We start from the raw sequence: 25376 nt of genomic DNA, 5'->3' as shown, positions 1-25376 counted from the left end.
TAGTAAATATTGGTCGAATTCCAAATAATTTGTCATGTTTAACATTATAATTCCATTCCTTAATTAATATGCCAACCTCTAACTCGACAAACTAACCCAACCAAAAAATATACCTAACAATATACTTTAAAAAAAATCAAGTAGAATTTAAATAATGACAGATTGATACCAGTTAAAGTAGCAAACATAAGAACTTAGCAAATAAACCCTTTTCATTACCATCAAACTTTAATCAAACCTCTTCTCAAAATAATAATAATAATAATAATAATAATCAAACCAAAATAGAAACTTGTTTATCATCCTTCTCTTTGATATGTGTTTTTAAAGGAAGCTCAATTTGCAAATTTTGTTTTTGTTTAATATCCAAAAGCAATTCAGTTCTACATCAATTGAAAGAAAGACTAAAGAGAATTACAATCTTGATGAAAAAAGAAAAACATAAAACAACAGAAGTTGTTAAAAATAAAATCCTCACTCAGACTCTTCAACAAAAGCTTCAATTCGAAGAAGAACAAACCCCACTGCCACTCCAACAAGAGTCAGCCCATTCATGATGGCTGCAATCTTGAATATCTCACCAGCAGCATTACAGGTAGAAGATAGAGCTCCCCCACCTCTACCTTTGCTCTTTGATGGAACTTTTAAGGAGCTCACAACCTTTGCAAAGGATTGCTCAGTGCATACAGGAAGGCCTAGTGAGGCTACACTGTTGTGAGCCTTCAACCCACCGAAAGCGTTCAGCCCTGTTATGTAATTCACATTCTTCTTCATCCTCCTAGAGCTGGCAATGGTAGTGGTAGAAGTAGCAGTAATGGTCGGTGGAGATAGTGTGGCCATTGTTATCTGAAAAAAAAAAAAAAAAAAGAGAGCAAAAAACTAAAATACTTATTACACAAAAGATGCAAAAAGATTAGTAAGGAAGTGTTTTAAAATGACAAGAATATACCTTTTTTTTTTTTTTGTGATGGTTGGTTTATGAAGAGTTGTTTGTTAAGTATATGGAAGTAAATGATAGTGGGAGGGAGGGAAGAAAATGAAACTTTGTATGGTGAGAGATGGAAGACAATGGATAAGGTGGGAAAGAGAATGATTGGTAGACAAGCTAAGCAGATGAGGTTATTGAGAACAAAAAAGGAAAAATAGTGCCCCTTTAAATGCTGGCCAAGAAAAAGTAAAGAGTAAATTGGTTTGCCAATGAAGATAGACCTCTTATCCAATTATTCTCTCTTTGCTTGCCTTTTTTTTTTTTTTTTTTCATCATTCTCTGCTTAATCAATTTGGACCGTTTATTGAGTTAGGAAAATTATTAGTTTACATTTCATTTCATTTTTTTATGTACATTATAGACTAAACAAATGTATACATAATTTTTTTTTAATGAAAAATTACTGCAGCATTTAAAAGAAATCAAAAAACAGTCTGGTACAAAATGTACAACTTATATGAGCAATAAATATAAACCAATAATTGTCCATTGTGTTAAACTAGTAATTTGCCCGTGCGATGCACGGATAATATTGTAATGTTTTATGCAAGATAATTTTGGAGAATATTGTACATATATTATACCATAATTTTCATAGAACTTTGTTAGTAATGAGTTTATTATAAGAAGTAACAAAAGCTAAACATAATAATGAAATTAAGATGAAATTAAGAATTTTTTTTAAAAAAAATCTTAATGAACCAAATGCTAAAATCCTTGATTCATCCATTATTGAAATTCATAGAAAAGAAAGCACACACAACATATAGATCATTATACAATCATCATTAAACCAAAACTCAACAAAAAAAAAAAAAAACCCCAAAACTCAATTTATTGTAGGAAAAAAGTCAATATGTATTTCTTTATTGAAATATCAAGAGACTTACTTGAGGAAGAAGCTTTGGAGTCTTAAGAATGCGGATTGAATAGTCGTGTTGTTTTTCCTCTGCAAATTCAATTACCATTGACTAAATCCCCTCCACCCTCCCACCGCACACTCTTGGTGTGATGATTACTCCACAAGTATAAGTATTTGTGGGGTATGGAGAGTAAGGATCAGGGTTCAAGTCTCTAAAAGAGCGCTTCACACACATATACACTAAGATTTGGCTAGAATAGAATTTCTATCTTGTATAAAAAAAAAAAAAAAAAAAAAAAACCCTCCACCCTAGATGATAACTAATTGATCCCTATAATCCAATTTATGATTTAAAGCAGGTTTAGCTTTTGTTTATTTTGAAAAGACCAGTCTACTCAAGCCATATGCTAAGATTAAACAATCTTGAAAGGACAATGACAATGAGACTTTTTACACTACAATAAACAATCATCAACTTCTCAGTTCTAGACTTCAAGCATCTTTTAAAAATCAATATACACAATAACACAACCTATAAAAGAAAATAGCAAAACACAGAATCTCACGATCTTAACCCTACCAATTGTAAGTGAAGAAATGAATTTTGGAAGTAACAAAAGATAGCTTGAACTCATACATGTGAAGGCCACTTAATGTGTGATGGATAGCCACTGGTTACAACAAAAGATCACAAGAGCAATAGGTTTCTTCTATTGGCCTGGCGTTTTAAAAAATTGTGAGTATGGAAACAAAATTTGAGAGTAGCAGTAGTTTAGGAAATTTAACTATTAAAGGTTTTTTTTTTAAAGAGAAAGAAATTTTTTTAAGAGAGAAAGAAAGAGAATGGAGGCATGTAGTCAAAGTTGAGAGGGGAAGGCAATGCGTGAGAGAGAGGTTAGGAAGTCAAAGGTTTAGAAAATCCTACATTAATCATTATAGCAAAGTATTGATAATATACATTATGTGAAAACAAATAGGCAAAAACCAAAATGTCATTTTGGAGGCAAGTTGTGATTAATGCATCTACACAATCATAAAGGCAGAAGCTTTTTATATAACTAACGTAAAAACTTGCCGTACCAAAAAAAAAAAAAAAGACTAACAAAGAAGGGAGACTTTGTTTATGAGATGTTTGTAAGTAAATTCATCACCATAAAATAATAAGGATTCCCATGGAATAAAATAAAATAATAATGATTATAGTAAATAAAAGATATGGATTTGTGTAATTGAGGCAACATAAACGCTAGAAGATTATCTATCTCGATCTCATTAGTTATTAGTATCCCTTTTTATTATTAAAAAAAAAAAAACTGAAACATTTGGTATACTAAAAGACATGAAGAAGAGAGAGAGTTGTGGTGTAAACTCAGGAAATTAATGGAAGAGTTGGATGATTGTAGAGAAACTTCATAGAAGGTGCCACTTGGCAAAAGCTTAGACCCTTACACGATGAGGTCTCTGTTTATATATATATATATATATATATATATATATATATATATATATATATATATATATATATATTGATTTTTAATGGGGTGGAAGAATGCAGTCTAAAGTCTAAACTTGTAGCCTAAATAAATGAAAAACCAAGGCCATTCCACTAATGGGGGACCACATCAAAAATAAAAATTGACATTGCCGTGCTTGGATTGGATGCCTAAAATTACACAAAGCATAACACAAAACAATTAAACCTGGGAGAGGGAAGGGAGGAAGAGAGAGGATAGGAAAGAGAGGAGAAATGATAACATTTTTCCTTTCACTTGTTTGATTAAGGGAGAAATGGATAGAAATATACCTTATTGGTGAGTCCCACCATAAAAACACTCCCTTCTCTCTCCCTAATTGGGAGGAAAGAATATGGTGGGCTATGGAGTAAAATGGATCTCTCCATTTTCTTTTCCTTTGCCTCAATTCATCCTAACTATAGAAATGAATTTATTTCCCTTTTCTCCTCTTTGTTTCTTCTCTTTCCCAATTTCTTAAACCAAACATAGCTTAAGACTTAACTAATAACCTAGCCAATCCTTAAAACCAAACATAGCCTAATAGTTAACAATGAAATCCAACTATAAGGGAAACACTTAACTAGCAATGTTAGGAACATGACTAAATTTCCCTTTATTATTATTTTTTTCACTCAGGGTCTGTTTGAAAACTGCTTATTTTGCTGAAACTGAAAACTTATTGCTGAAAGTACGGTAAATTAAGGTAAAAGTTAGTTGAAATAGTACAATTGAGCCCATGAATAGTACAAAAAAGTGTAGTTGAGTTCATAAATAGTAGCAAAAATAAGCTGAATAGTAAAATAATTTTCATTTTTCATTTCAATCCAAACGGAGGCTTAGCATGCGTTTGGATAAGAATGAAAAATTAAAATTATTTTACTATTCAGCTTATTTTTGCTACTATTCATGAACTCCACTGCACTTTTTGGTATTATTGATGGGCTCCATTGTACTATTTCAACTAACTTTTACCTTAATTTACCGTACTTTCAGCAATAAATTTTCAGTTTCAGCAAAATAAGCGGTATCTAAATAGACCCTTATTCTTGAGGCGATAAGTTATGATTGATGCAACCTTGTTTTCATATGGATCCACGACTATCAATATGCACCAATCACATCTCAAGTTTCGGATAAAATATTTTGAAAATTTTTGTGTCACAATACTTGCGATAGTTAACAAGCTGTATCAAACTACAAATATCAGACAACGTGGTACTCCAATTAGAGAGACTGTAAGCTGCATTATAAGAAATAGTTTGAGAAAACAACCCAATATGGGTTTGGCAGTATAGAATTCCCCAGTCTTCTCCATCTTAACCACACAGAAACCTAAAGCAAAATGTAAATTCAAGTTCACAACAAAGACATTGCGTTTCATATGTTAGCAAACATATAATAAAAAAAATTCAAGGCTCAACTAATTGAAACTACTGCAATTTCACACATGCTTTGGGACTAGCATTTACATTGCTTTTCTCATTTCCTTTGCCTTGCGGTTTGGTCTAGTTCCTGATCCCATATGGATAATATGGACCTGTATGATATGGCCACATTGGCCCTACTGTATAAATTCACAGATGCACCTATCAGTTTTACACACATTGACCTTGAATCTTCACTACTTTCTCATCTTTTTGCTTCACATGCATAATCTTCAATTTTTGATAGCTAGCAGTGTTCTTACTTCTTACACTGATATTGAATCTTCACAGCACCAATTTTCCTAAACCTCCTGAGTCAAATAAAAATGTAGGTTATATGTTGATAAATACATTCACAAACTAGCAGTCACGCATATTGAATGGAATATTCATAAGAGAAATGTAGTGCTTACGACTAATTTTCCAAACAATCTTTTTCTGTCCTCTATCACAATATTTAGTCCTCGGCCTTCTCTTGCGGATGTTTTTTGCGTTTTTCTTCTTGTTTCTCACTTCATCCTCATAATCCTCATCGTCATCGTTGTCACTATCGTTTTCTTCCTCTTCCGTCTCCTCTTCTTCCTCCTCCTCCTCCTCCACATTTATGTATTCAATTGTATTATTAATGCTTACATGAGTTTCAATCTCTCCCTTCTCACACCCAGAATTCCCAAATAATTTGAAACCAAACACATCATGACCATTGTATTGGAAAACCAAAAAATCTCCTAGCTCTATAAGATTATCTTTAACAAATTCCTGCCAACCACTTAGGAAAAACATACCATCACTAATTTTCTCCACCTTCACATGCCAGATTTTCCCATTACCACTTCTGAGTATGGCTTTCTTAGGCACAGATCTGTCTAATTGTGAGACGAAAGCATCTGGAATACGCTGTAGAGAAACATAGTTACAGGGTAAGTTATAAAACAGACAAATTCACACATAAAAATCATTTTAAACATTTGCACTAGTCCCTTACAGTTTAATCAACTTCAAAACCCTTACTTACATATTAGAAAAAAGCCCCAGTAATTTCCCCATTCTTAAATCAATTTACATTTGAAGCAAGTTATGACAAGATAAATTTGCACTAATAAGCTCTTAACCAACAAAATTTAAATCTTTGTTATTATCATGCCTTCAAACCGTAAAATGATTTTCCACACCTCAAAGTATTATTATTAACCGATTTTCTTTGAGTCACATCTGTGCTATAATTTATGAGATTATAGACATTTTCACACGATTTCTGTTCATCCTCAGCTTCTCCATTATAAAACATCTACAAACAGCACCTGTCGATACTGTTGCAACACCTCTAGCAATACACAACAAACCATCTAAATCTTTTGTCCCCCATTTTTTCACTGTTTCATGACTCCTAGGCTTTTCTCTCTAGCATGTTTATGTCTAATGTTCTTATTAATATGGCCACTCATATGGCACATTTAAAACAAGTTACTCTTAAAAAATTGGCATACATTAAATATGAGTTTGGTTTCTTCTAAGTAAGGCTGCCATCATATTTTGCAACTCATGGTCAAACATAAGATATTAAAGCAACCATCTTGTTCATCAAGCAAGCTTTGTAAATCACAAATCAAACTAAATCCATAAACATTTGAATATAAAATCAAGAAAAATAGAGAATTTAAAGCTTCTAACAAAAAACCCAGATCACAAATACTGAAATTCAGAGCATAGATTACCAATCTCTCGGAGCAGTACTCCGGTAGGAACACTTTGAAGAATCTAGTGCATCTCTTTGTGGTGGTGCTGCTCATGTTCTTCACCATTTTCTCTGAGGATGAATATCAAAAACATTGAGCAATTACACAATGTGAGCAAAGAGTGTACTTTCCATTGTGTTATGTAAGTCCACAACCCCAATTCCCACATGCAGCGCGTCTAGGATACTCTCAGATCACAGATACGATAGGCACTCGGTTGGGTTGCACTAACCATTGATTGTGAGTGGGGGAATGTTTTTGGAAACAAGAAAACGACTCAAAAGTCAAAACTGTAGGGTGGGGTCTTTAATCTTTATCAAGTTAGAGAATGCAGTAGACATTTCCAGCAAAAAGTGTGCATTTTGAACAAGTTTTACATCCATTTTTGGTCATTGGGTCCATTTTATTGCTACTTCTCTCAACTCCCTTACATCATCTTACACATCTTTTAAATACTCTCTCTGCTACCAAATCCCATCCCTCTCTCCTGTCCTAAATTGCTATCTTTTTAATTTTTAATTTTTGGTTACATTGGTAGTAAGCTGTAAACATATAATTGTCTTTAGTAAAAATGTCCTAAATTGCCATCAAAACCTCTAACTTTTAAGGTAATAAATTACCGTTAGTCTCAAAAAGTATAAGGTATTTAACCATTATTTTAACACTTTGCTCTTGTGTGAGTTTAAACTCACTCTTAAAATAAGATCCAAGAGATGGATTCAACATATGAGATTTTTAAAATTTTAAATTAGAGATAAAGTAAAGACATAATTCAAACTCAAAATCAGATAATCCGGTACTTTAACCCAAAATGAGTTATTAGAAAACTAATTATTGTAATCATTTAACAATTATTTTGATTCAAGGAGTCTAAATGCAAAAACATCTCACCATCTAAAACAAAAACTGAGACTGAGACGTAATTAAGATCCTCTGTCCTTGGAGCCTAAATTCACATCACAGCAGCTAAGCAAATCTCTCACCTAACCATGGTGGATAGAAAATGCTAAGAGCCTAGAACTCGCTACTTTGTGAGTGGTGAAGAAAAAGTAGTGTCCATACATCGACCACTCATAACTTGCTATGTAAAGAGCTGTAACAAAAATTGTGTAATAAATTATGGTCCTAACGTTCTCGTGGACACTAGGAATCACCAAAAGCCTTAAATTTTTGACAGCAATAGCATTCAACCCTCATCATGCCAAAATCATTAATGAACTTATCCCTACTAAAAATATTGGATTAAGTTACATCTCAATGGGGCATCTCTACTGCAAATACTACATTAAGCTATTGAGTAATTCTAGGACCACAAATTATTCCACAACTTTTTTGCCACAACTGTAACGTAACAGATTGTGAGTGGTTAACTATCACTTACACATGAACCCACCATTTTTTCTTCACCAGTCACACTTTGTCACGTCACAGTTATGGCAACAAGTTATAAAAAATCATGTAGTCCTAGACTTTTTCTTATGCTACTGCATCTCAATAGGGGGTACAAAGTACAAACCTCACCCAGGGACCCCACCTTCCAAGATATCCCAAATGAAACCCAACCTCAAAAAATACCAAAACTCACAGCCCAAACTTCATCAAACAAATCAAACCCAAAAACCTATACATCATCAATCAAGTACAGTAATCAATCTAGGAAATAAAAGACCCAACCATCCCACCACAAAACAAAAAAGTGATTAAGAAATTTATTTATGTGGTACAATTCACATTTATTTCCGTCGATCAGTATTCCTTTTATAGTAAAATTGTAGATAGCTAAAGCTTAGCATTATCCAATAGATATATCATCTATGAAGCTCCTGCTCTTCTAGTATCAACCACTTATGCTAAGGGAAATGTGAAAACTTCCCACTTTCCAACTAAGCAGATTTGATGCTCTGGTCTAAGTTCAAGATTTTGATAATCTAATAGTCAACTGCATATTTAACCATGCAAATTAATCAAAAGGCACAAGTTAGTGGAGTCATCCAACAAAATTCACTAAACTGTCAAACTTTGGAATAAAACACATTTCAATCAACCACATATGAAACAAATAGGTAGATATTTAAGTTAGTTCTGCAAATCTAACAACATAAACCACAAATTTTGGCAAGTCATGTCCAAAGTTTAAAGCCTCAAGTTATTTATAGATTTTTTTAAAAAAAGAAAAAAGGCCACACATTAGTTTACATCCCTGAATAATCAATCGCACGAAATATGTGAACTTCTAAGACAATAGTCTCCCGGTTGATCAGCTCAAAGACAAGGACATCTCCTTCTTCCAAATCATGTTCCTTAGCAAATGTAGCCCATCCCTTGCCTATACTCCTTCCTGCACCTGAACCCTCCCTATAGAAGCATCGTGCAGGGAACCGTTTTCCCTCAGAATCCTGAAGTGTGATGGACTCTGAAGGAAGATACTTCATAGCAAATCCAGCAGGCACATACTACATAAGCAAGAAAAATATGAAACTAAGCATGTTGCAACTAAATCCCATATCTAGGTGAAACTTAAAACCAACACACAAATTGTAACTCACCACAAAACTATTATATATATTATGACGCCGCAAGATAGCTTTGAAAAAAGGATATTCAGACTGAAACATATCGGCAGCTTTTCTTGCCATTTTCCTTGCTGCTTGGATTGTTTTAGAAAATTTGGAAAACCCTGAAGTTGCCGAAAAGTCATCTACTTCTGTAGTTAGCAAACTAGTCATGAGAAGAATTATCTAATAGCATGCCACAATGTAAAAGCATATATGTTATTTTATAGAGCTTACTATATTTGGATTTTGGATTCCTTTTGCCTGAAGAATAGAACCTGTCTTCCTTAGGAGTTTTTGCAGCTGACTCATCAAATTTTGCAAATTCACTTTCTTTGTGATGACCACATTTATCACAGGATTGAGTAGCTGCTTGTCCGCTCCTGCATGCACCCTTTCTTATGTGCCTTTTCTTTCTATCAGTCCAAGTCGTATATTTATTACGCTTTTTGAGTACTCCTTGACTAAAATACTCATCAGAAGTCCAACTTTCTGAAGAGTTCTGGGAAGGGCTATAAGTAGTTGAAACCGATACATCATTATACCCAAAATCTTTCTCCTCTTCTTCATTCGCTACTGAATTAGGTTCCGCATCGCTACTTAGACTGTCAATGGGATAATCAATCTTGCCAGCAGTCATATCGAACATAAAAAGAACATTGAAAGTTGAATTTCCTTCATATTTAAAGATTAAAATATGGCCATTTCTGATAGAGTGGTAATCCAAAAACTTGTCCCAGCCATCACTAAACCAAGTGCCGTTTTCATCTTTCTCCAAACCCAATTGCCAAACCCGACCATTGGGACCATTGACTGTAGCAATAGAAGAAATTTGGTCCCCAAATTTCTGTAAAAAAATTTCTGGCAGCCTCTGCAGCAGGTAACAAATGAAATTACTCCTAGTAATCGACTTATTATTTATTGCAGATATGGCTTCATCACTCATATAATTGACAAAAAATGTAAGAAATAGTAGTTCATCAACAAAAACGTAAGAAATAGTATGGATACACAGACAAAAAATTCAATACCACTTGCCCCAAATGGTTATGTTGTTAGTAAATGTATCTCAAAAAAATTGTTAGGAAAGAATAAATTTAATCATTCAACTCTTATTCTAAAATTTTTGGCCATGTGTAGGCTCAAACTCTTCCTTAATAAATGGTGTCCAACACTATGGTGCCATGATAAACTATAAAACCACTTGTTCCAAAAGCTTACAATGTTATTAAATTTAATCATTTTCCCATTATGTAATTTTCTCTTATAGAATCAAGTGACATCAAGAAGGCCCATGTGGTTCTCATCATGGAAAAACTGTACCATTTTATTTAAATCAAATATGTTCCACTGTTTTGGTAAAATGAAGCATTCCCAAGAAAAGGATTATGCATGGTTACTCAATGTGTTACACCAACTTAGTCTTTTTTTTTTATAATGGAAATGGAATAACAAGACCCAATTTCAAACACTCATCAACTTCTCGGGTTTTCTCAGAAACCAAACAGAAAGTAAGTAGCCTCGGAAAACAAACAAGTGTAAAGTAACAATCTTTATTTTTTGTTTCTCTACTATTATGTTTTATTCAAAGAAACAAACAATGTAACGCTTGTACGTACCAACGTAAGAGACCCCAAAGTGTTTCATCCAAGAACAAAACAGAAAACCAGAGAATGACCCAGAAAAGTTTTAAGGAACAAAAAACACATACAAGTATCTTTTCATTGAGAACAATCTTGAAGAAAGTCTCGGGATCCCTTGTGGGATACTTGCAACGCCGTTCACGCTTGTCTGTGGGCTCCACTCCCATGCGCCGAGTCCTTGGCCTAGACGCCATAGCAAAGCAAAGCACTCTCAGAGTCAAGAGATTGAGAAACTAAGTGAAAGAGAAAGATAATGGAAGAAACTGAGTATATAGAGACACGTTTCACGGAGTCAGTTGCAGAGTGAGTGTCAAACTTTCTGTGTGTAACGCCACGTTCATGTAGTTTTCGGAAATATCGTTGCTTTTTTTTTTTTTTTTTTTTTAAGGTTTCTTGGTTTTTTTTTTTTTTTTATGGATTAATTAAGCTACTCAAAAAATAAGATAATGGTTATCAAAAAAAAAACAAAGAAAGATATATGAGTAAAATTTAAAATTAAATTGATTAGAAATAGATAAAAAAAAAACATTCAAATCCCTCGTACAATTCTAAAATCCCACTACCAAGTCTTCCAACTGCCAACAAGAGATAATTGTGGAATATGCATTCAAATCAGTTTTGGATAAATTAGCATAACTGTTAATACATTTTTTTTAACATATCTATTAGTTTTTCAAACTTAAAGAAGAAAATGATATAAAAAAAATAAAAAAAAACTATTTCCCTTAAAAAATGAAAAAAAAAAATCACATGCATAAATTCAAAATTTCAAACTTCCCTAATAATTGATTTTGTTAAAACTACTGTCACCTTTTTCTTTAAAAAAAAATTGTATAAAATGAATTTTAAATTTTACCAAAAATAATTCAATTCAAAGGAAAATGTTAGGTATTTAAATTGATACATTTGTATACGTTGAATTTTCTGAATACATACATCCTAACGTTCACTAGATATACCTCTTCGGCTAATCTATGAGCCATGCAACTATCTTGCCTTTTAACATGGCAAAAAGAGACAAAACTAAAAGATGAGCTAAGAAAAATAATGTCTTGTAATATATGCCCAAACTCAGATTGGGCCATATTATCATCATTGATTGAGTTGATAATGACTTCTGAATCACCTTCGACTATCAAGCTTTGAAAACTCAACTCCTTTGCAAACCAAAGAGCTCGACGTGCAGCTAGCGCTTCCACCATCTCTACCAAAGCAGGGTAGTGGAATCTGTTGCATTAAAGTAGCCATAACCAGTCCGCTATCATTACGGATTTTAATACCAACACCAGTAGTGCTTTCATCAGCAAAAAGCACCCCATCAAGATTCACTTTGAGAAGACTTGACGGTGGAGGATGCCACCTTACTGATCTCATTGTTCATGGGATCTTGGTGTGAATAGGACGAATTTGATGGTAATAAAGTAGCATTGTTTAGTCTCTTTTATTAGAACTAGGGTCAAGTTTTCCTTCTACTACTTATTGTCAGTTCTCACAAATCTATATATTACTAAAAGCTGAAGCGTAGAGTTTAATGTTGCTGCTCTCACATTGCGCCACATCAGCTGCCACGACATTTTCTTTAAAAAAAATATAATTTTTCCTTCAATTTTAAAATGGTTTTTACAATTTTCAACCTTGTAAATCCTAGCCTTATAAATGCAGCCCACTACTTATTTATTTACTCTCACTATCACCCTATAATAAATTTGTATAATTATCCAGCCCACCTCTTATTTATTTAGTTCCATTATCAAGCCCAACCCAAAGCCTATTCAGTTCAGCTTAAAGGAAAAAGAAATTAAAAATATAAAACGTTCAAGCTGGTTTGGAAGGAAAAAAAAAAAAAAGCATTCAGGGTTTTACGTTCAAGCAGGTTTGGAAGAAAAAAAAAGGGGGGGGGGGGGGGGGGGAAGCGTTAACGTGAGCAGAGAGAGTTTGAAGATTGTAATGTAGAGGGAAGCTCAAAGGGAGGGGAAAAAAAAACGTTGAAGCCTCGAAGAAAGAAAAAAAAAACAAAACAAAACAAGGGGAAGCATTCAGGGTTTTACGTTCAAGCAGGTTTGGAAGAAAAAAAAAAAGAAAAAAAAAGGGGGAAGCGTTAACGTGAGCAGAGAGAGAGTTTGAAGGTTAACGTGAGCAGAGGGAAGCTCAAAGGGAGGGGGAAAAAAAAAAAAGTTAAAGGCTTCAGGTATTGCGTGAGAAAACAAAGAGTTTGAAAGCTACTCACCTTCCTGCTCTACCGTTTCGCGATAACGGCTGCCTATCTGATTTCCTTCCTCCCTTTATTCCTTTCAACACGATGTATAAATACTGACAGAACCTCCCTGCTTTGGTTGAGGTATCTCCACATCTCAATTCTTTTTTTTTTAGTCCAAAACTTTTATGCTTTGTTTTATCATCTTCTTTTGTAGACGGATATGTTTAGTTAGGTTTTGCTATTAAGCCCATGGATCCAAATAATTTTGATGGATATGATTATTTTTATTCTTTTACTTCTTTAACGGTACCTTTTTTTTTTAATACATTAAAAAAAACGGTAGATTCTTTAACAGAATTTGATTATTTGTAGGGTACTTCGATTGCATTGAAGGATCCAAGATTTTATGATTCTATTGACAACCCCTCAAATATGTGGTCTCTCCTAAACTGGAAGGAGTATATGAAGACAAAGAATTCAAAACACGCCAATGGAAGGGAGACCTGAATGCTGCCATAGAGCACATATACAAAGGAAAGGTATGGCGCACTCTGACTACAAATATCTCACTATTGGGAGACATCAGTACTTATGTATAAAATATATATATATATATATATATATATATATATATATATATATGTATTTTTTTCAATATAAAAATTTGCAGAAATTAGACAATGGTTTTATTATTATTATTTTTTTTAAAAAGAAAGGAAAAACACAATTTTTGTATACCTAGAAAATGTTTTGACAAACAGTAATTTTTTTCTCTTTCGATCAATTATATCAGCATTAATAGTAATCACATAGCTATTATCATTTTGCCAATTGCAAATATTATAATTACTTAAATCACATCGAAAGAGCATAACAAATGGTCCATTCCCACAATTATCTAATTTCCATTCAACCGTTGTTTTAAAATTGACAAAATATCTATTTATCGATTTCACAATTTTCTGATTTATATTGAATATTTTTTCTGTTCCTATGACGACACTTTATTATTAGAAAAAACATTAGGCACTTATATTAAAAAAAGAAAAAAAAAAAATATAAAAAAATATATATATATATATATATATATATATATATTTTGCTAGGATCTCAAAAAAAATTATAAGGGGAAGGAAGAATCTCTTATGCCACATACCAAGACCATCAATCATGTAGTAAACCAATGAGTGAAATGGCACATTCTTTGGTTGTAAGAATAACATGTGAGAGGATTTTGCATATTCATGTATTTCATTTTTATATTTAAAAAGTTCATCTACTTAATTTAGACATTAATAACTAGACAATTAAATAATAATTCATACAAAATTAAAAACTACAAAAATTGTCTATACATATTCATCATGGATGGTTTTAAATTTACATTTAACTTTGCATTTATGTATTCTTATGCTTTAATTTACATATTTATAACTAAATAATGAAAATTAAGAAGAAAATAATTACAGCAGTTTTTTTTTCTACTCTTTAAAAAGTCACAAATTTTCTGTTAAAAATTTGTTTATATGTCCTCATGTTGATTGGAAGATCCTTACCACTAACCTTCAATAGCAAAACAAAATTACAAAAGAAAAACCCACCTAATTAACCAATGACTCAAAAACCATATTCAAAAAGGCAAGAGCACCATATATATAATATAATGACGCTTACTGTTGTTGACTACAAGTATTTTTTACATGGGCTACCAGTGGATTCTAATTATCACAATTAAGTATTATCTTAAAAACACCCTCTTTCTTTTTGTATCATAATTGTGTGCAAGTTTGTACTTTTTGTTTTTTTAATAGTTTCAGTTTGCTTTGCTATTGCATCGACCCATAACAAATATGACTTTAGTTTTTCTTAATGACACCCAAATGATGAATTCATGAATTAAATAGAAATAAATAATAGGGAACTAAGTATCAAGTTTGTTTTTTTTCATTTGATCAATAATTTGTAATAATTGAAAGCATGAATAGTTTTAAATTTTCATAGAACCTACAAAAAATTCTACATCTAAATAACTAGCATAAATATGGTCCATTCCCACAATTATCTAATTTCCATTCAACCGTTGTTTTAAATTTGACAAAATATCTATTTAGCACTTTCACAGTTTTTCAGATTTATATTGAATATTTTTTCTGTTCTTATGATGACACTTTATTATTAGACAAAACATTAGGCACTTATATTAAAAAAAAAAAAGAATATTGCTAGGGTCTCAAAAAAAATTATAAGGGGAAGGAAGAATCTCTTATGCCACATACCAAGACCATCAATCATGTAGTAAACCAATGAGTGAAATGGCACATCTTTGGTTGTAAGAATAACATGTGAGAGAATTTTGCATATTCATGTATTTCATTTTTATATTTAAAAAGTTCATCTACTTAATTTAGACATTAATAACTAGACAATTAAATAATAATTCATACAAAATTAAAAACTACAAAAATTGTCTATACATATTCATCATGGATAGTTTTAAATTTACATTTAACTTTGCATTTATGTATTCTTATGCTTTAATTTACATATTTATAACTAAACAATGAAAATTATGAAGAAAATAATTACAGCAGTTTTTTTTAGAGGGGAGGGGGGGAACCTTTCACATACCACCAATGTAACCACATCTATAACTATTTAAGACATCCATGATATCTCTTTCTATTTCATAACCATACCATACAAATTACAACTACCAAGACAATGTACTTTGCAACAATAGAGACAAAATTTCCAGCTACAAGATTTTGGAAAGATAAAGTTTCCTTATGTACAAGGTATGTATACTACATCTGAAAACTATTTATTTCTATTTCATAAGATGAATAAAGATCATTAGAAATTTTAGATATGCTTAGTTATAAAAATCGTTGAATTTTATTAGTCTATTTCCATTCTAACAATAGTTCAACTCAATTGGGTCCAACTAATGACTATATTATCAGTTCCAAAAATGAGTTACAATCTCATCAAGAAACTTTCAAATAAAAATGAGAATTGGAAGGTAAGAGTCAGACTTTCAAGAATGTGGGAAGCTGTCAACTAAAAAAATCTAGAACTAATCAGTTTGGACATGGTTCTTATAGATGAACAGGTTAGATTTGAATTGAGAATCTATTTTGTCATATTTTCTTTACTTGACTCGCACCTTAAAACTAAAATTGTGACTAACAAATTGTTTATTTAACTACCAGGATGACACAATACACGCTACAATTCAAAAAAACAATGTTAAGAAGTTTCAGACACAACTACGAGAAGGACAATTATATTCACTGTCTAATTTTCAAGAAGATACTTACAAGGGAAAAGATAGCTATTGGCCTCTAAGTAAAGAGAAGAAAATAAACTTTCTACGTACAACAGTTATTGAGGAGCTAAAAGAGAGTGAAGTTACTATCTCTCAGCATAAATTTGAATTTGTTGATTACCAAACAATTGTGGATCGCTTTGGCAATAACAAACATTTGACAGATAGCCTAAAAAGTCTCAAGTTTATTTTAAAATAATTATGCTTCAAATTACTTAATCAACTTTACATCATTGGAAAGATAGTTGGTGTTGGACCACTAGAAAATGTTCATGTCCCAATGAGAAATATAGATATCATGAATCCAGAGTAAGCTTTAGCATGTACATATGGATTCATTGCATAATACTACTTCAAGCTCTTTATCACTTACATATTTTTTTGCCATAGAGAAATCAAAATAAGAATTACTCTCTGGGGACCAACATCAAATCAAATTGAGGACAATTTTTACAACAACAATCCAGGACCCTTTGTCATAATAGTGACATCTACTATTGTGAAAACATTTAGAGGTAATAACTTCTTTTAAACATATCTTTTCTTTTACATAATTAACATCTTTTTATTAAATACAGGGGAACACCATTTGTCATCTACAAGTGCAATAAAAGTGTACATCAACTTAGAAATACCTAAAACTGCAACATTGATTGATAGGTATTTAGATTTTCCATACCATACTTTTATTCTAATTCATTATTTTAAAAATAATCTTGATACTTTTTTTTTTTTGATACTTTTATTTAGTGCAATACAACCTTCATATCAAATAATTATTCACTATGTTTTGATTTAAATCTTCTACCATCAAAGAAATGTGGAAAAGACTGAAATTGAAGGAATTTCTCTACAATTCAAGCAAGAAATATCAGTTGAAAAAAGAATCACACAAAATAGAAGAACAATCAAGCAAATAACATCCTTGGAATTAATGGACATCAGATGATCAGGTACTCAAGTCTTTATCTTTAATGACTGTCTGGATGGATACTGTACCACCAGACCTTGTTTCAGTTCTTCAGGCAGATTTATCTAGCCTGCCTTAATAAAACGTCTTTGACTGGATTCTAAAAAAAAAAAAATATATATATATATATATATATATATATATATATATATATATATATATATTTAGTTCTCAATAAGCTTAACACTAAATACATTTCTTTTTTTCTTTTATATTGTAGGAAAATGTCTTCACATGCCTTGCAACAATTGAAAATATTGAAAAAAACTTTGGTTGGTACTATATTAGATGCGCAAAGTGCAACAAAAAAGTTAAATCTGAAAATGATTTTTGGTGTAGCCATTGCAAAAGTAACTCTAATTTTCCAATTCCAAGGTAAAATATAAATTACCAATTTTAGAATCATTCAATATATGTAAACATAAATATATATATATATATATATATATATATATATATATATTTATCAAACAAAAATGAAACAAATTATATATTTATACATGCAGGTATAGAATTCAACTCAACGTTGATGATGGAATAGAGCGTGCCGTAATTATTTTGTTTGACAAGGAAGCTGAAAAATTACTTCACACAACAGCAAGAGAACTATCAAACAAATATGCAACTGTAAGACCATACAATTAGCATATATAATCTTTCATTTAATTTGAAAAAAATATACAAAATTATATTTAATATTTTATCAGATGAATGCAAATTCCGCCCTGCCAAATGAAATAGAAAAGCTCATTGGAAAAACATTTGTGTTCCAACTAAAGCTTAACGACTATAATTGGAAGGAAGAATGGGAATTATATACAATTGAAAAGGTGTTCAACAACATTTCAAATGACGAAACGGCAATGAAACTTGATCATATTACAAAAGTAAGATGTCAACTATTACAAACTTAAGCCTATTTGCAAATCCAAATATTATGTTTTAAACCACATATTGTGTTTTAGGAACCACTGCAAAATGATGGAATCAAGGAAAGTCCAGATCAGACTTCCGACAAAAACACATTTGAAGTATTTGATACAAAACCATCCATAAGCGCAAATAATGATCCAGCTGACCCACCCAAAAAAAAAAAAAACAAATGGTGATATCACAACAGTAAGCTTTTTACTTCTACATTTATTTGCAAATTCATTAAAAAAAAATATCTACTATGTACTTTAGTAAACATTCTTTGGTGTAGGAAGCATTAGAGAATTATGAAGTCAAGAAAAGCGTAGACCAAACTTCTGAGAAAAACAAATTTCAAGTTCTGGTTACAAAACCATTAACAAGCACAAATAATGATGAAAGTAGATCAAAACAAGAACACAATAATGGTGCCCTCCCATCAATGAGTTCTAGCTCTAATGTTGAAGATGCGGAACCAAGTGACGATAACATGTTCCTTCGAGATCTAATCAATCGTCGAAAAGCTACAAAACACAAGTCATCAAAGAAGAAGAAGCTTCAAAGACGCAAATGATATTGGACTTTTATATTTTCTTCCCTTTATGAACTTATTTCAAGCTTCTATTATATCTTCATATTGCCTCAAAAAAGTCAAATAAAAGACTTTGCTTCATTGATAATAAAAGTTTTTTGGAAAATCAAATTGGTGTCCAATTAAGCACTAGCACTAATAAAATCAATACCAGCCACCAACTATTGCTACTCCTATTACATGAAATTCACTCATTTAAGTTTAATTACAAAGTGACCTGCTTTTGCACATGGAAACCTTACACATCTTGAACACTGGAAATAGTGTTCTTCAATTTCTCAATCTCATCTTTCACACCGGTACCCCAAATTGATCCGATCTCTTTGAAAGTAGCAGAGCCCAATAATTCAATAATCTTTGGGTACACTCAGGTTAAGATGGAATGCATCAAAAGCTCAAATAGAATCAACTTGGACTTCCAAACTAATTTTATATGAGACATTATTGCATTTATTAGAAAAATTGATTTTGCTTTCCACTCCAAATGGAGTCGATAGCCTAACATCATGCATAATTTGCAGTCTGAGTCGGAATTCAAGCCACTAATGTCTGAAGTTGTCGAAGACTTAATAGACATGATACGAAAGGAGCCCAACAAAAGTGGATCAAATGAAGACTTTATTCAGATTAAAGAACTTGATGCTTGACGAATTGAAGCAAGATGGAACAAAGCCAAACAAATTGTCATCGGAGAGGTCAAAAAATTTCAAGATTAATGAGTTTGCATAAATCGATTGGAATAGGACCTTCCAGTTGATTATTAGCCTTAACAATTGTCTCTAAAGATGACGTGTTCCCCATCCACATTGGAAGCATGCCTAGCAAATTGTTATTACTACAATCAATTGTGGCACCAAGACTCATTAGTGAGATGCTATTTGGGATAGTGATGTTGTCCAAATATAAATATTCCAAATTAGTCAAATTAAAATTGGTAGAAAATAATATGTTTCTTCTTGGTCAGTGAAAGAAAACAGAGGAAGATAGATCACAAGGAAGCTGAAAGAAGTAGTTGACTTTTTTTTTTTTTTTGGATGGAAAGCAGTAGCTGAACTTGAAATACCAAACATGGGAGTAGGTATAGTTTGAAGTTGCTTCAAAGCAACGTTTTGGCCTTTCAATAAGGGAAGACTCTGCGTCACAAGTAATCTTTTTAATTTTATTATAATATTGATAATGATAAGGTTATGCATTATGCCCATAATTAATAAAAGTAACGTTCATTGTTTAGTGTTCTATTATCCTTTTATAATTTTCAGATGACAGCTAAATTTAAACTATTTTATCAGTTACGGAATAAATTGGCTCCTATTTTAAATGATGCTAAAGCCCCACTTGATGTAATTTACTTTGCTGCGATCTCTAAGGATTTAATATTGTGTGTTCCTGCAATGAAGAGGTTGCTCAGCCAATTATATTTGCATTAAAGGATTGAAATGCGTCATAGTTGAGGGAGCCCCTAATTCAACTTCTACCTTTACACCTTCATCTTCTGTACACACACACACAATATATATATATATATATATATATATATATATATATATATATATATATATGCCCAAAAAAAAAAACAAGTGAACACTGAATAGTCAAACATAATTTACAGGATTTAAGATTTATAGAGAAGGTATATGAAAGGCTTCTATTCAAAAAAAAAAAACCAAAAAAATTAATTAAAAATAATTGCAAATAAATTCAACAATCACTCATCCATACAACAATCAAAACACTATAAATTACAAAACAAAACAACAAAAAAATACACACCAAAAATAGCATAAAAATACACTCTCCACAATTACATAATTGAGCATGCAACATGAATTACCAACAGATTTATTGCTTGAAATATTTTCCAATGTTGGAAGACAATCGCCAAAATTCTTAGGCAACATCAAAATTAGGTACACAAATTTAAATTCAAATCTTATGTTTGTTACTTTCACATAAACTCCCCACTTTTTCTCTACTAATCACAATCAACCACATCCAAATTGTGGCACAAAATATTGAAATCCTATATTTTCTCTTTTTATTAAGTTTTTACGGTAGTGCGCAATTCTATAATCATTATTATATTTCTAAAAAACAATTATAGCTTCATCAATCAAATATTGCAATTAAAAAAAAAGGTTTATACACTCCCTAGGGGCCGAACAAATGCAGAGTTTTTCTTTATAGCATAGTCAGCGTCATGCGGATATATATATATATATATATATATATATATATATATATATATATATATATATATATATATATATATATATATATATATATAATGTTGATCCATATATCCCAAGTTTCAATTTTCTATTTTTATTAACTTTTTACTATGAAGTAGTGCGCAATTCTACAGTCATCATTAAATTTCTAAAACAAAAAAAAATTTATAGCTTCATCAATCAAATATTGCAATTAAAAAAAAGGTTTATACACTCCTTAAGGGCGAAACAGATGCAGAGTTTTTCATAATCAGCGTGATGCGGATATATATATATATATATATATATATATATATATATATATATATATATATATTCCTTTTCTTCTTCATTACAATGTTGATCCATATATCCCAAGTTTCAATTTTCTCTTTTTATTAACTTTTTACTATAAAATACTGCGCAATTCTATTGTCATTGTTAAATTTCTAAAAGAAAAAAAAATTTATAGCTTCATCAATCAAATATTGCAATTAAAAAAAATGTTTATACACTCCCTAGGGGCCGAACAGATGTAGAGTTTTTCTTTATGGCTATGACCCTTCACATTAAACTTTCCTGCGTTAGACAGATGGTGTATTCCAAAGTTATGACATGAATGATGTTACATAATTTGCGTGATGCAGATATATATATTCCCTTTTTCATTAAAATGTTGATCCATATATCCCAAGTTTCAATTTTATCTTTTTATTAACTTTTTACTATAAAGTACTGCGCAATTCTATAGTCATTGTTATATTTCTAAAAGAAAAAAAAAATTTATAACTTCATCAATCAAATATTGCAATTGTAATGATAATAATGTTCATCTATAATTTTTACTATATGATTATTGTCATGTTTTGTCACCGGCTAATTTTTTCTAACACATTAGTTTCTTAATATGTGTTTTTATTTTTTAAAACAGGTGCAAGCAATTCAATCGGCTAACCAAAAGGAAAAAAGTTCTTCACCACATCAATCTAACTGGACTACTCCAGAATCCCTTATTCCTTAGAAGCGATGAAGAAAAACTCATTCATCAATGCTTTAGGGCTAGAAACAAACAAGCACTATTTTGGGTTAGAGCTCACAAATATTTTGTACAAGATCAAACTAGAGTGGGAAAAGAAATCTTTCTTCAAGCAAACATAGAAGGAGACAAAAATGCAAAGTATGGACTGGAAATTGCGTTATTATGCGAATCAAATGATGAAGGAATACAACTACTATTATCAATTCTAAACCAACCAAATGGAAAACAGTTGCTGCAAAACTATTGACAAATCCTTCGACATACAGTTTTTGGAACAAACACATTTCGCATCCCAAAAAACCAAGCATGCAAGAAAAATGGAGTGGGTCATTGGGATCCTGAATGCCCTTACCCATATGGGAATGAAGAATTACATGTAACATGCAAAATGTGCTCAATTGACTTGGAAATGTACAAATTAGCCAACCGAGTTTGGTAGAAATTATGTTTCCAAAAAACATAATACAATAAAATTTCCTCATCCTCTTTCTAATACTAATCTCTATCTTTAAAGGAATAAATTTTTTTTTATTATTAATATTTATTTAAAAAGACTTGCAACAACGTAATTACAGCCCTCTAAAGTTTTCACCTAGTATGACGCCAACTTCAAATTTATAAAATCCTTTTTATCTAATTTTAAGTTAATTAAATTTTACTAACTTGGAAAGATGGTTGATCAGCTTTGAACTGACTACAAGACCAAGTATAGTTGTATCATTTCCGCATCTAATTCCAAGACAATACCTTAGATCATCACGAATCCTACAAGATATTGTTCATACATATATAATGCAGCTTAAGTAATAATACATGCACAAATATTTCAAATAATAACACGATCATAAAAATAAAATTACCACGCGCAACGCGCAGGTCTGCGACTAGTTAATTATGTAATACATAATCAATTTAATTTCTTTTATCATATTAGATTAAATATAAGTAGGGGCCTACCAAAAAAAATACAAGTAGGGGTGTCACAACAATTGATCAAACCCCGAAAGGTGTAGAGTGAGGAACGAAAACAATTCAATGAAGAACGAAACATTTAACAAAAGTATAGTGTTTCTAGAAGACTATACTTTGTCAAAAAAATTTATCATTCAATGTAGTTAATGCATACTTATTATTTTAACAAAGTATAGTGTTCTAGAAACTGTATTATGTTGTCCCAATTATCAAATGGCTCATAGAGATGGAGGTATCTCGAGGATACTCCGGATATGACAATTTCTAGGATGAATTGAAAAAGGGCAGGATGTGACTTTGAACACAAGGTATGCTATTTAGATAAATGCTTTGTTATGAACTATATAATAAGGCAGAGCTTGATTTGTGTAGTTTTAACGCTTTCTATTTTCTTGATTCATCAATAAGATTCACAATTCTATTTAAAAAGCTCTCTCATTTTTATTCCCTACTATGCCCATATAATTCTTGTTTTTATTATTATTTGTGGCCCAACACATTGCCGCAAATATTTCCTAAAACTAAATACTAGCTAGCTGTCTACAATTTCCTAAAACTTAATTTACAAGTCACCAAGAGGTTACTTTTTTTGAAGAAGCTAATCCACAGCCTGCACTTTTAATCCTTTACGGCGAGGTTCGTTGCTGATAAATCACCGGATGGTGATAGTTATGAATCACCGAGCTTCAGGGATGATGAACCGAGCTTGGGGATGGTCATGGTCATCATGAACCGAGAGTGTGAAGATGGTGAATTCTTTTCCTACAATATCTTGGAACGACCTTAAACATTTTGTGCTTAAAGTTAGCCCAAATCTGGGAAAAAAAGCAGTGACTGGTGGTGAAACTCTTTATTGGTATTCCTTCGTTAATGATAATCAATATAAATGCTTTAGACACGCTTACCTTTTAGCTCGTGTGAAAGAAGTCCTTTTTGGGGTTCATGCCCAGTTGGTGAGGTGAGAAAATAATGCGTTCACAGCCCATGCCATGTAATCTAGTAAAGGAAAATGATGGGCTGGTGGGACTGATTGTGTTGAGTAAGGGATTAGTTGACTTCATGGCTTAGTGTAGCATGGTAGATTTCTTAGCTCACTTCGTGTGATGAGGTACATGTGAGTTTAGGTACAAAGAATTTGAAGCGAGGAGAGTTTTGGGTAAACCCAACTTGTGTAGTGTAGGAATAATTTTTTAGACTATTTAATTTTATTTTTTTTTTTTCAATGGAGCAAGTGATTTGTAACCATTTGAATTACCAAACATCACGTGACCAAAGGTAGACATGGTAGTGTAGTGTAGTGTAGGAATAACGTTTTCAAGAAAGATTTCCATATCCTTCCAATGAGATTGGGTCATGTGGTTTGTTACCATTAAAATTACCAAACACTACATGACTAAAGGTAGGGCAAAATGAGCCGAAATTTGCTTAACCAACTGAATTCAAATTTTTGACCTATCTTAAATTTGAATTTTTTTTACCCGAATAAAAAATGAGCCAACTTGCGACTTGCCCATTTTTTGCAGGCCAACCCGACTCGGCTAACCTGTGACATTTTTTACCCTAAAAAATATTTAGATTACATGCCAGGGTGCTAGGTGCAGCACTAACACTGCTTAGCCTTTTAGTAGCCACCAATGGTCGTGGCCATGCCCCCATTAATTAAAAAAAGAGTTAACTAAAAGGAAAAAAAAAAGACACACACACACACACACAAAAGGCTAAAGCATCTACAACTACACCTCTACATTACTAACCTTCTAAAACTAAGTTAAATACTTAGACTAAATTACTAACAATAAGTCTAACTAGCACAAAATAAAACTAAAGTAAAAGAAAAAGTCCAAAAATCCATATAATTAGTAAATTTTGAATCTAAAATGTGTAAACTTAAAATATATACTTTTTTGTGTTCCTTAAGAATTATCTCTCTCTCTCTCTCTCTCTCTCTCTATATATATATATATATATATATATATATATATATATATATATATATATATATATATATATATATATATATCATATAATAAAAGTTGGGCTTAGACACCGTGGTTGCGCCAAGTAGTTTCACCAAATTGTAGAAATTTCTTTAGATTTTTAAATATATATATATATATATATATAATTTTTCTTATCCTATAATTTCTAAGTAGAAAAAATCTTAATTTGATTACAATCCAAATTCTTCATCTAATCCATCTAATAAAAGTTGGGTTTAGACACCGTGATTGTGCCAAGTGGTTTCACTAAATTGCAGAATTTTTTTTAGATTTTTAAAATATATATATAATTTTTCTTCTCCTATAATTATAAGTTAATAAAAATCTTAATTTGATTACAATCCAAATTCTTCACCTAATCCATCTAATCTTTTTTTTTTAATGTGTAATGTATTATAAAAAAAAAAGTAGCAACTTTTTTATTTTCATAAAAAGAGGAT

At 31.4% G+C, this 25376-nt stretch overlaps 3 protein-coding genes across 3 annotated transcripts; all 3 read right to left on the bottom strand.

Moving 5' to 3' along the window:
* Positions 1 to 339: 339 nt before the first annotated feature.
* Positions 340 to 1089, bottom strand: LOC142643412 (uncharacterized). Its single transcript, XM_075818027.1, has 2 exons — positions 950 to 1089; positions 340 to 846 (listed from the first exon to the last, which is right to left on the bottom strand). The coding sequence occupies exon 2, from the start codon at positions 838 to 840 to the stop codon at positions 475 to 477; it is 366 nt and encodes a 121-aa protein (XP_075674142.1). The 5' UTR covers positions 841 to 846; positions 950 to 1089; the 3' UTR covers positions 340 to 474.
* A 3520-nt stretch (positions 1090 to 4609) lies between these two features.
* LOC142644356 (putative B3 domain-containing protein At5g66980) lies at positions 4610 to 6590 on the bottom strand. The gene is made up of 3 exons (XM_075818987.1): positions 6504 to 6590; positions 5422 to 5685; positions 4610 to 4696 (listed from the first exon to the last, which is right to left on the bottom strand). The coding sequence occupies exons 1-3, from the start codon at positions 6588 to 6590 to the stop codon at positions 4610 to 4612; spliced, it is 438 nt and encodes a 145-aa protein (XP_075675102.1).
* Positions 6591 to 8716: 2126 nt separating this feature from the next.
* LOC142644355 (B3 domain-containing protein REM19-like) lies at positions 8717 to 9139 on the bottom strand. The gene is made up of 2 exons (XM_075818986.1): positions 9071 to 9139; positions 8717 to 8977 (listed from the first exon to the last, which is right to left on the bottom strand). Exons 1-2 carry the CDS (start codon positions 9137 to 9139, stop codon positions 8717 to 8719), a joined length of 330 nt encoding a protein of 109 aa, XP_075675101.1.
* Positions 9140 to 25376: the final 16237 nt, after the last annotated feature.

This window comes from Castanea sativa, chromosome 7 (assembly GCF_040712315.1).
Source record: "Castanea sativa cultivar Marrone di Chiusa Pesio chromosome 7, ASM4071231v1".
In the NCBI taxonomy this organism is placed as follows: Eukaryota; Viridiplantae; Streptophyta; class Magnoliopsida; order Fagales; family Fagaceae; genus Castanea; species Castanea sativa.
This window is presented reverse-complemented; position numbering and strand designations above follow the sequence as displayed.

Bases quoted from the DNA above. Each gene is read 5' to 3' on its own strand.
- LOC142643412 (XM_075818027.1), bottom strand. From the start codon at position 840: ATGGCCACACTATCTCCACCGACCATTACTGCTACTTCTACCACTACC.
- LOC142644356 (XM_075818987.1), bottom strand. From the start codon at position 6,590: ATGGTGAAGAACATGAGCAGCACCACCACAAAGAGATGCACTAGATTC. The intron at 5,686-6,503 runs GTAATCTATGCT...GTTTCTCTACAG, and splicing joins AGTACTGCTCCGAGAGATTG to CGTATTCCAGATGCTTTCGT. The intron at 4,697-5,421 runs GTAAGCATTAAT...ATTTTGCTTTAG, and splicing joins AGGGAGAGATTGAAACTCAT to GTTTCTGTGTGGTTAAGATG.
- LOC142644355 (XM_075818986.1), bottom strand. From the start codon at position 9,139: ATGTTTCAGTCTGAATATCCTTTTTTCAAAGCTATCTTGCGGCGTCAT. The intron at 8,978-9,070 runs GTGAGTTACAAT...TTGCTTATGTAG, and splicing joins ATATATATAATAGTTTTGTG to TATGTGCCTGCTGGATTTGC.